Here is a 12,925-nt window from a genome sequence, read left to right as displayed (position 1 = left end):
CATAGTGCCTAAGGCACTTGACTGCTAACCAGAAGGCTGGTGGTTCAAACCCACCAGCCATTCCTCAGAAGGAAGGTCGGGCAATCTACTTCCATAGAGATACTGCCTTAGAAACCCAAGGAGGAGTCACTATGAGTCAGACTTGACTTGACAGCAGTGCATTTTGGGGTAAGTTGTTCATTCATATAGTTCAAAATCCAAAATATATTGAAGATAAACAATTATACACTGGGAAATGCCATTTCAACCCTGTCTTCTTTCCCCTATTTCCTATGTTTTACCCTCTTAGACAGCCATGATTAATGGTTTCTTGTGCATTGTTCTCAAATTTCTTTTTAAATATATAAACAAATTTATGAAATCAAGTCAATTTCAACTCATGGTGACCCCATGTATCACAGAGCAGAACTGCTCCCCAGGGTCTTCCTTGTGTAAATTCTTGAAACATTTGGATCTGCATTCTGAACCACCAACCTTTACATTTGTAGCCAATTGCAAGCCACTTGCACTACCCAGAGATTTTCCTAGACAACATTAAAAACATGCTGCATTTATGCATGAATGTAAAAGCAGGTGCTATGGCATTAAATTTTATTAGAAATAATTATTTTATTCTCATGGGAAAAGTTGGCACCAGGAAATATAAATGCGTTTTCTAGGCCTCCTCTTGGACAATAATGGGCTTTGAAAATCAACAAATATCTTGGAGATGGTCATCATGGATATGCTAACTACAATAATCGTATGTGATACAAAGATTCACAACTTAAACATAAGCACTTAAAATTCAGCCAAAAAATTATCTTGATATTTAGACAGAATGGATGAGTGAAATCATTAATCTGCAAGACTATTCAACAGTGGCTTAAATATTCTCATGGGTTGCTTAAGACTGAGGGCTAAAAACACTATAACTGTAAAGATGACTCACTGAATCACCTCTGAGTTGGTCCTAAGGATTCTTACCAAAATTGGTGTTGCTATTGCCAGTTGTATGTGGACAGGCTGGACAGCATTCCCCAGGAGGAGTGATAGGATCTGCACAGTCAAGCACATCTTGGCACTGTATCTTGTCACAAAGAATAGCTCCATTGTCACAGACACATATCTGGCAAGGGGCAGGTTTCCAAATGTCCCTGTTCAAGTACATCTGGCCATTCTGTGTGCAGGCTATTTCTTCATCATAACTCTCTAGAATAAGAAGAAAAAGAAGAAAGATTAGAGGTTAGTAAACGTTTGAAATTTTGGAATCTGGAGAATATAATAATTTAAAGGTGAGTCATCTTGTGGGTTCTAAGAAATACTGGGCTAAGTAGTAACCTTACAGGGAGACAAAACACATATGAACGCACTTAATTTAGTATTTACATATAATCAACCAGCTGCCTTTGAGTAGATTCCAATGCATGGTGACCCCATGTGTGTCAGAGTCAAACTGTGGGGTTTTCGATCGCTCATTTTTCAGAAGTGTCTCTGTTGGAGTAGAACCTCCAAACTTTCAGTTAGCAGACTAGAATGCTAACCACTTGCACTACAGAGGGACTCCATTTACATAGAAAGCAATATCTAATCAGCATGAAATAATAGTGGAATGATACAAAAAAGTATACTTAATCAGATAATGCTTCCTATAAAATTTTATTTTTGAAGGTACAAAAGAATGATCAAAGATAGGAAGATAGTAAGGAGAAATGCAAACAGACTTTCTAAAATAAAGGAGAAAAAGAAGGGCAGATCAAAAGAGAATATATGATTTTGATGTTTGGGGAAATAAACTGGAGCTCTGGTGGCATAGTACCTATCTAAGGTATTTGATTGCTAACCAGAAGGGTGGCGGCTCAAACCTGCCAGCCACTCCTTGGAAGGAAGGTTGGACAATCTACTTCCATAGAGTTACTGCCTCAGAAACCGAAGGAGGAGTCACTCTGAGTCAAATTGACTCAACAGCAGTGAGTTTGGTTTGGCTTTTTTATATATATATTTTTTATTGTGACTTTCAACTCACAATAAATGTAAACCTCAGAACAACAGAAAGTATATATTCATGTACCATGGAAGAAAACTTTCTAAAATATTTCAAACATAAAGTAAAAAAGAATAAAAGTGTTAGGCCAAGTAAAACCAAGCCCCAATATGTCAGTTGGCAGCTTCCTCCAGGTGTCAGGCCCTGATGAGACAGCCTGATAAGACAACTGAAGTGACAGAACCCACCCAGGCTGGAAAGTCCCATGCAATGACAAACTTCCTCCTGTGAAGCCCCCTCATGTTAATTAAGTACAGACTCATGCTAACAGCTAATTGGACCCTGCCATTTCCTTAGAGGACCCTGTCATTTCCTTGGTGTCCCCAATTAGGTCCTCTCTGTGTCTATAAAAATCCATGCCCCCTGCCCGGGGGTGCGACTTCTCTGGCCTTGATGCTAGGGCATGAGAACTTTGCCTGGGAGTGCTAATAAACTGCTTCTCTGAAACAACTCCATGTCCCGGTGTCTCAGCAACTCTACATTACAAAAAGTGTCCATTTATAGAAGGCAGCCCAGGTGCTGGGGCAAGGTGGATGTTCACGTGCATGAGCACCCTAGGGGCAGGCCAGGTAAGTGAACAGGGTCTGGGAGGCCATGAAATCAGTGGAGCAGTTTGGAATAGTTAAGAGAGACAAACTTGTCTCTCAGTTTGTCGCAACTTGGTGGCTTGTATGTGGCTTGAGTGTGGCTGTGAGACTGGAGGCTATGGCACCAGGGTTTCAAATGCCAGCAAAGTTACCAATGAAGGACAGGTTGCAGTGGAGCTTCCAGACTAAGACAGACTCAGAAGAAAGAAGAGGCCATCCACTTCTGAAAGACTTAGCCAGTGAAAACATTATGAATAGCAGTGAAACACTGTCTGATATATTACTGGAAAACTTTTTGAATAACCTTGAAACATTGTTCAATATAGCACTGGAAGATGAGTCCCTCAAGTTGAAAGGCATTCAAAATGAGACCAGAAAAGAGCTGCCCCCTCAGAGTAGACCTGAACTTAATGATGTGCATAGAGTGAAGCTTTCAGGACCTCAATTTGCTCATGTGTCATGTCTCAAGATGAGAAGAAACAGCTACAAACATCCCTTGATAATCATAACATGGAATGTATGAAGTACGAATCCAGCAAAATTGAGAGTTGTCAAATATGAAATGGAATGCATAAAGATAGATGTCCTAGGCATTAATGAGCTGAAATGGACTGGTTTTGGCCATTTTGAATCAGACGATTATATGATCTACTAGGCCAGGAATGACAAATTGCATAAGAATGCTGTGGCATTCATCATCAAAAAGAATGTATCAAAATCTATCCTGAAGTACAGTGCTGTCGGTGATAGTATAAAACCCATATGCCTACGAGGAAGACCAGTTAATACTACTATTATCCTAATTTACATACCAACCACCAAAGCCAAGATGAGGAAACTGAAGATTTTTACCAACTTTTGCAGTCTGAAATTGACTGAACATGCAATCAAGATGTGGTAATTATCACTGGTGATTGGAATGCAAAAGTCAGAAAAAAAGAAGAATCACTGGTGGTTGGAAAATATGGCTTTGGTGATAGAAATGACGCTGGAGATTGCATGATAGAATTTCTCAAGACCAACAACTTATTCATCACAAATACCATTTTTCAATGACACAAACGGCAGATGGAGTACACAGGAATCCGATCGACTATATCTGTGGCAAGAGGTGATGGAGAAACTCAATATTTTCAGCCAAAACAAGTCTAGGCACTGATTAGTGGATCAGACCATCAACTGCTCATAGGCAAGTTCAAGTTGAAGCTGAAGACAATTAAAACAAGTCCACGAGACAAGTGACCTTGATTATATCCCTCCTGCATTTAGAGACCATCTGAAGAACAGATTTGATGCATTTAACACCAATGCCCAAAAACAAGAAGAATTGTGGGATGACATCAACAACATCATCCATGAAGAAAGCAAAAGGTCATTAAAAGGACAGGAAAGGAAGAGCTGAAAAGAAGATTTCAAAGAGCAGCTTGAGAAGACAGTCAATTATTATAATGAAATGTGCAAAGACTTGGAGTTAGGAAACCAAAAAGGAAAAATACACTTGGCATTTCTCAAGTGAAAAAATTGAGGAAAAAATTTAAGCCTCGAATTGCAATATTGAAAGATTCCGTGGGCAATATGTTGAATGATACAGGAAACATAAATCAAGATGGAAGGAATACACAGAGTCACTATACCAAAACCAATTAGTAGATGATCATCCATTTCAGGAGGTAGCATATGATCAAGAACCGATGGTACTGAAGGAAGAAATTGAAGCTTCACTGAAGGAACTGGAGAAAAACAAGGCTCCAGGAATTGATGAAATACACATTGAGATGTTCAACAAACAGATGCCATACTGGAGGAACACTCTCAGCTATGCCAAGAGATTTGGAAGACAGCTACCTGGCCAACTGACTGGAAGAGATCCATATTTGTACCCATTCCAAAGAAATGTGATCCTACAGAATGTGGAAATTATTGAATTAATACCGCATGCAAGTAAAATCTTACTGAAGATAATTCAAAAATGGTTTTAGCAGTATATTGACAGAGAACTCTCAGAAATGCAAGCTGGATTCAGAAGGTGACATGGAAGAAAGGATATCATAGCTGATATCTGATGGATCTTGGTTAAAAGAAAAGAATACCAGAAAGATGTTTGCTTGTGTTTTATTGATTATGCAAAGACATTCAATTGTGTGGAACATAACAAATTGTGGATAACACTGAAAAGAATGGGAATCCCAGAACACTTAATTGTACTCATGAGGAACTTGTACATAGACAAGGACATTGTCATTTGAACAGAACAAGGGGATACCACATGGTTTAAAATCAGGAAGGGAGTGTGTCAGGATTGTATCCTTTCACCATAATTATTCAATCTATATACTGAGCAAATAATCTGAGAAACTGTACTATATGAAGAAGAACATGGCATCAGGATTGGAGGAAGGCCCATTAACAACCTGAGATACATAGATAACACAATTTTGCCTGCTGAAAGTGAGGGTGACTCAGAGCACTTACTGATGAAGATTGAAGAATACAGTCTGCAGTATGGATTACATCTCAATATAAAGAAAACAAAAATCCTCATAACTGGACCAATAAGCAGCATCATGACAGATGGAGAAAAGATTGAAGTCAGACTTCATATTATTTGGTTCTACAATCAACACCAATGGAAGCAGCAATCAAGACATCAAAAAGACATATACTGCATTGGGCAAATCTGTTGCAATAGATCTCTTTCAAGTGCTGAAAAGCAAAGATATCTTCTTGAAGACTAAGATAAGCCTAACCCAAGCCACAGTATTTTCAATCACCTCATATGCATGTGAGAGCTGGACAACGAATAAGGAAGACTGAAGAAGAGTTGATGCTTTTGAGTTGTGGTGTTGGTGAAGAATGCTGAAAGTACTGTGGACTACTAAAAGAACTAACAAATCTATCCTGGAATAAGTGCAGCCAGAATGCTCCTTGGTGGCAAAAATGGTCATACTTCATCTCACTTACTTTGGTCATGTTGTTAGAAGGGACCATTCTTTGGAGAAGGATGTCAGCTTGCTAAAGTGGAGGGGCAACGAAAAATGGGAAGGTGCTCAACAAGATGGATTGACACAGTGGCTGCAGTAATGAGCTCACGTATGGTAGGGATCATGTGGTTGCCATAGGACTGAGCACTGTTTCCTTCTGTTGTACATGAGATCTCTATGAGTTGGAGATGACTCAATGGCACATAACAACAGCAACAACAACAATTTATAGAAAGGACCTCCTCTAGACATTCTAATCTAAATGTGCCTACTAAATTGTATAGGACATGCAAAACTATGCAATGAATTATTTATATTAGAATCAAAATTAAGGAAAGCCATGTCCAAAACAATACAGTAAGTTGCTATATAATATATACAAAATACTTTTCAATACTTAGATAAAAAATTAAGGAAGATTGGGAGAAATACACACATGTGTACATATTGTCAAAGAATTTCCATTATACATTTATTAGAAATTAAATTGCATATATATTTTACTTTGTGATTTTATAAAAAAGAAAACTACATAGTATTTTAAAATGTTATATGATCATATTACCCTGCTTAAATCCTTCAGCAACCTTCCAAGTATTTACATTCAAACTCTTAATGAGACCTAAAGCCCTTGCATGATCTATACCTGCCTATCAATCCAAATGTATTTAATGTCAGCCTCTCCTCACAACTATCTTCTTGCCACACTAATCTTTCTGTTAATTGAAAAGGCAAAGTATCCCACCCATCCCAGTCCTTGCACAACTTCGCCCCTTTTTCTGGATCTGCCTTCTCCTCCGTCATCCTAGCCTGTCATGGCTTACCCTCATAGCTTACTTGTAACTTCTCCCAAAAATTCTTCTCTGACTACCTATATAGATTTATTTTACACACTTGATATGCTTCACAGAACACTTAAAAGAATTAATTCATCTTTTTAAGTCTGTAATAGATATAAGACAATTCAACAGTTTCTAAATTGTTAACTAATAGGCAAAAATTACTACCCTTGTTTATTTATTTTTATTTATTTTCCTATCACCTGCATTAGATAATAAACTTCATGAAAGTAGATATTAAATATGTCTTGATTATCACTGTCTTTCTATCACTAGATACCATATCTTGCATAAAACTGGCATTTATAAATACTTGTTGAATGGATGGATATGAATAAACATATGAATAAATGAGTCTAAATTATGCCTCACTAATTTAATTGCACCAGCTTTAACTTTGCACTTTGTAAAAATAAAACTAAAAATTTAGAAGCTGCATTTGCAAGTAGGTAGTGAAAGAACTTACCATTTGTCATATCTTACAAATATACTCAAATAATAACGCAGAACCACAAATGAAAGTTATTTCATTTATGGTAAATGATTTTCCTGAAATCTCCATCTTCCTTGTTTGGAAAGTTCTTCCAGGATAGCATTTTTCTTACTGCTTTCTTGTACATATTATGGAAGACGGTGCTTCACATACTTAGTCTTTCATCACAGATATTTGGCAAAATGGAAAATTGCTTTAAGGGCATGTCACCATGTCCTCATGGTTTCCTGTGCTTTTCATAAGAAGAGCACAGAAGTTTCTAACCCATTTCATCATCATCAAAAGACTTTTATCACATAAAAATAGATAATTAACAAAACATTACTGGTTCTGTATCCATAATGCTATCATAGGCATTTTAAACCAAGGATTGGTTTAAAAATTTTTTGTATGTTTTTGATTCTTTGAATCTATCTAATAAACCTTTTTTTAAAAACTTTTTATTGTGATTTGGGTGAAAGCTTACAAGAAAATTTTCCATTCACAGTTTATACAAATTTTGTTTTGTGACATTGATTGCAATCCCCACTCTTCTCATTGTATTCTCTATTCCTACTCATGCTTCTTTCCCACCCTTCCCATCTTCTGAGCTTTGTATTTTGGGGGAAAATCTTGCCCTTTGGATGTGGTTGATTGTTCAAAAGAGTGAGTTTCTTCTTGGTGTTATGGTTCACTTTATAGGCCTGTCAATCCTTTGGCTGAAAGTTAAGTCACAGGAGTGAGTTCAGTTCCAGGTTTGCCGGGTGTCTAAGGGCCACAGTCTTGAGGGTTCCACCAGTCTCTATAAAACTAGTAAAGTCTGGTCTTTTTTTTTTTCTATCATTTTGAGTTTTATTCCATATTTTTCTCCCACCCTACCCAGGACCTTCTATTGTGATTCCAATAGGACCTCTGTTTTAATATATTTTGCAGCAGACTGCTTTTTCAAAAGTAAAGAAAATTGTATATCAAATAAGCAGTATAACTTTTTAGATAAAAATCATTTTGAAATGATGTATTTCCATAATGAACATTTCCACAAAACACAACCTATTTAGAAATGATCTTACATTTACAGGCCATTGAATAGTTTCGTTAAGTAGATAAACTAAGGATAATTTTGCTCATTACATTCTATGACTGAGAATGAACTATACTGTAACAAACATTAAATGAGATGTGCTATAAACTCAATTAACTTGCTTCTCTCTCCCCATACCCTGGGGGACAACACTGTTTGCCCATATTTAGTAAGAGTTTAGTGGGTAGGTGCCTCATATTGAATAAAAGAAACAAAACAAACTCACTGCCATCAAGTCCATCCCGACTCATAGTGACCCTTCCTTGGGTTTCTGAGGCAGTGTATCTACAGAAGTAGATTGCCTAATTTTCCTCCTGAGGAGTGGCTGGTGGGTTTGAACTGCCAGCCTTCTGGTTAGTAGTCAAATACCTTAGGCACTATGCCACCCTCCTTTTTATATTGAATGCACAAAATATTAAAATCCTATGTCCTCTGTTCTCAAAACTATATATTATCATTGTGGAATTGAAAAAATTATGCCTATGAAACAATTTGATAGTTGGAAGTAGTTATCTACTTCATAGAATATGAAAACAAAATAATAATAATAATGATAATTAAACAAAATGACATGTAATAACATTGTATATTATTAACATATTTGAAAGACTCTTCACAGAGTGAATTATGCTGTTCTCTGTTGCTCCTTCAAGACTGGTATAAAAAGACACTTTATCTCAGTCCTGTGTTAACTCATAGAAGGTCAGCTTCTTCCTGGAAGTTTAAGACAGCATAACCTCAACCCAAGAGGCAAAGAAGTAGGCCACTATTTCTTTCCTTAAATGACAGTGTTAAAAGTTAGTTTATAGTCTGTGTCATCACTGGTTACTTTCCCCTGAGAATTTGTAATTAAATTGAAGATGATGTGGAAAGCTAGTTGGAATGTTTTTTAAATGGCAAGGAGAGGAAAAACCACATTCACTGCTAAACCCTGTCTTCTCTGCACCCACACAAGAACCGTACACATCACAGAGGCACAAAAACTCGGTGAACTCTCATTGTTCACGTCTAAAAGAAAGACATGTACTGAGAAACAGTGGGTATAAACTACAGGGGGCCTGCAGTTTTCATGTTTGTACACAGTAGTTGTGCACCTTGTGATTAGGTTGTCCCTTCTCTTTTCTATATGAACATTCACTTCAAAGAGAAGAAAAGTAAAACTGCAGCCAATTTGTAGAAAAAATTAACAATAAATCTGTTACAATGTACTAGTTATTTTATGAATGTTTATATATTTTAAAAAACAGAATGAGAATTTTCAAGTGGCATTCTGAGAGATTCAGTACTATCCTGATTCATCTACACAAACCGTAAAATTAACCCAAGGCAACATTAACCTTGATCTAAGGCCTAGAGCTTTAAAAATTACTGGTCCTAAAGTACCTGGGTAAAGATTTTTTTATAAAATCTGAATGAGAGCACCAAAACAGGAAATTGTGCTACTTCTATTTCTGATGTTCACTTTTCTTTAACTTTCATAATATTGAGGAGGACTGCTAGAAATTTGATACTATGATAGTCACTATTTTGTAATCTGCCATGGTGTTGTATCTTCCAGAATTTTTATCTTTCAAGCTATGAGATTCTTTTACCCTTACCAAATATTCCCACAGAGTGAACCAAATAATTGTGAAGTTATTACCAAAAACATCCTGGCACTGACATCTTAAAGAGTAGAGATATAAATTATCTGACCACTTTTTACTTGAGAGTGACTCAATAGTGCTATGTTTCTCAAATATCCTCATAGATTTGTCTTCTCATAAATCTTACATGCTCTTGCATTTAGTTTTAAGAATTCAGTTCTTAATCACTAGGTGGCAGACCAAATCCACCACCTTATTAAAATAGTTACTCATAACCTAAGTTATCAGAATTGGGACTTACCAGTTATAGGACACATCCCATGTCTATAATCTTTTTAGGAGCTCTGGTGGCATAGTGCCTAAGGAATTTAACTGCTAACCAGGAGGCTGGTGGTTCAAACTCACCAGCCACTCCTCTGAAGGAAGGTTGGGCAATCTACTTCTGTAGTGATATCACCTCTGAAACCCAAGGAGGGGTCATCGTGAGTTGGATCCAACTCAAGGGCAATGGGTTGGTGGGCTTATAATCTTTTTATATAATCTTACTCATACAAAAAAATGTCACCATGGAAATGGTCATTTTGAAACCTTTTTATTTTCCAGAGAAATGTGATTCTATTTTATATTAAATTATTCGGGTTTATCTATCAAAAACCAAAAACCAAACTCACTGCTGGTGAGTCAGATCTGACTCATAGCTACCCCTCCTTGGGTTTCCGAGACTGTATCACTACAGAAGTAGATTGCCCAATCTTCCTTCCAAGGAGTGGCTGATGGGTTTGAACTGCCAGCCTTCTGGTTAACGGTCAAGTGCCTTAGGCACTACTCCACCAAAGACTGAAAAATACATTACATACAAGATTATGGTGAACATCTCTAGACATTAACTGGAGCTCTTCCTTGAAGAAATAATGTTGACGCTCATGTATTACAAAAATTTAAATCTCCTTAATCAGAATAATGTTTTTTCAAATCATTGTCCGCCACTGAACAATGAGTTCTTTGGGACCTAGAGTTGCATTCTTTTTCATCTTGGTATTATTCACACTTAGTGTCATGTAATCAGTCTTTGGTAAGTGTATTTGCTGTATGAGTGACTAATGCATGAGTGAAATGAAAGAAAGAAAGAAGAAAATAGTTCATTAATGTGCCCGTTAAACAGCACATGTAGCTCTCTTTGTGCCTCTCATAAACTTCCCAGAGAGGATGTGCATTTAGGGCCCCTATTTTGAATGAAAGGACAATACATCACTTAGTTGCCCTTACCAAGTGAGTTCTGACATCCAGACCTCTGAGTGGCCAGAAAGGAAGAGTACTGTGCCAGTCACAGTTACTCATATTTTCAAAGAATTTTCAGAAAAGTTGAGCAGCCCTTCAGCCTTCCTGACCCAGCTGGCTTCAGTTCCTTCTGGAGTAACATTATTATTACTCAGATTTTCTCTAACTGCAAAAGTAGTTGAGGACTAGACTCATGAGTGTTGTCAAGTGGTGCCCTCATGAAATAGGCAAAGAATGCCTTATAGGACAAAGGAGGTGGTGAAGGCATGCATGCCTCACTGGACCAAAGCACAGCTGTAGTCTTCTGTTCAAAGCCTAGTCCAAGCAGCTCAGTTAAGTTCCAGAGATCTTCCAAGGAAATTCCTTCCTTCCTTCTGCACTCAGGCACTGATAATCATCATAAGTATTATAAGGACAAACCAAGGAGAGTATTGCTCTTCCTTTAGTACCTTCAGAGTAAATGCCAACTCTTCATTCATCATTTCTCTTCCCTTATCTGATCCACAAATTTTTAAAGTAAGGTAATATGAGAAGCTATGTGGATAGTTGAGAGGGTAGAGGAATTGTTAAATAATTTGATATTTTTCCAACTCAGCCTCAAAGTCTAAGACACAAGGTAGGTGACTAGGTATGGTATAGTCCTGTGGCATTTTGCATTTTTCATCTTCACTGCAACCATTAATTGTTTCTCAGTCTTAGATGCAAAACTTTTTCAGTTAACTAGTATAATTGATGTCTTATTTTACTTAAGATGGAAAAATGAAAACTCTCATATTAGTTTCTTTCAGTTTCTAATGAGCCCTCCAAATTCAGATAAATCTTCCTCTGTTTAATTTTGCCAACTGAACTATAGTAGGCATTCAATGACTATTTGAGCTAAGTTTCTATCCCACTAAGGGCAATCATATCTTAGATTCCAAAACTATAAAAACAATTAATTTTAAAAATTTATTTTGAATCTGTGTGGTAGTTAAATTTGTATGTCAACTTGGCTGGGCCTGGTTGAGTGGCTGGGAAGCTGGTGGTAGTTATTCCCCATGATGAGACTGGCAATCACCTCCATGGTGGGATCTACCACAAGCAGCTGAGTAGATGTTGTTGGGATGAGGTCTGCTTCCTGTATATAAGAAGAAGCCTTGGGGATAGTCTCTAGCTTATGGCACGCTTGAACCCTGAATATGCTCATGTCATTGCTCAGCAGCCTACCATGTTCTAACAACCTTGAGACTTACAATAGACTTGAATTAATGGCCTGGCATGTGGTTTGGTAACATCAGGATTGTGCCATCTTATTTGTCGACCTTGGGCTTGTTAGCCTCAGCAGCCAGTATTTGCCTGAGTGAAGAAAAGCCTCTAGCTTCAGTAGGCTGGGAGCAAGAGACAGAGCTGAAGCCCAAGTTCAAGGGGCTTTCACACAACCCCTAGAGCCTGGCACTTTGAACTCAGACTTCTAGCTATAACTATAAGAGAATAAACTCCTGTTTGTTAAGGCCATCCATTTGTGGTATATTCTTGTGGGAGTTGCACTAGGTAACCAGAACACTCTGAAGAAGTATAAATAAGGAAATTCACTCACAGTATTTCAGTGAAGCATACAAATTAAGTGACTGGAGATAGAATGCCTATCAACGTGATTAGTTTCTTCACTGTAACCATTAACTGGTTTTCAATCTCAGATGCAAAATTTTTTTCAGTTAACTAGTAAAACTGATGTCTTACTTTACTTAAGATGGAAAAAGGAAAACTCTCATATTAGTTTCTGCTTACATTTCATTCCATGTATCACTGGAAAACTAAATGATTGTGGCCAAAATGTGAAATTAAAACTACACACAATGCACATGTAATTCCAGTCTACAATTATTTCTGGAAAGCTGATTGTGAGTCTGCTAAAGCATTTGACATATATTTTTTTTCTCTCCAAACACATGGCTCATATATTGAATAGCTGTAAAACCACCACAAATAGAACTAGAAATTTCAGTAATAAATTCTATAGAAAATTATGGTCTTGTTCTCACTTTTTCATCCTCACCAAATAAATTAGGTATAATGTGCTTAATCAAAAGTATGTACCT

General features: G+C 37.1%; 1 protein-coding gene across 1 annotated transcript in view; it reads right to left on the bottom strand.

Moving 5' to 3' along the window:
• COL5A2 (collagen type V alpha 2 chain) overlaps positions 1 to 12,925 on the bottom strand; it is a 220,624-nt gene that overhangs the window by 84,325 nt on the left and 123,374 nt on the right. The window contains exon 2 of the mRNA XM_007955761.2: positions 967 to 1,191. Within this exon, the coding sequence (XP_007953952.1) occupies positions 967 to 1,191 (225 nt within the window). The remainder of the gene's footprint in view (positions 1 to 966; positions 1,192 to 12,925) is intronic.

Source organism: Orycteropus afer, unplaced genomic scaffold (assembly GCF_000298275.1).
Source record: "Orycteropus afer afer isolate SDZICR_OR568_19922 unplaced genomic scaffold, OryAfe1.0 scaffold00001, whole genome shotgun sequence".
Taxonomy (NCBI): domain Eukaryota; kingdom Metazoa; phylum Chordata; class Mammalia; order Tubulidentata; family Orycteropodidae; genus Orycteropus; species Orycteropus afer.
This window is presented reverse-complemented; position numbering and strand designations above follow the sequence as displayed.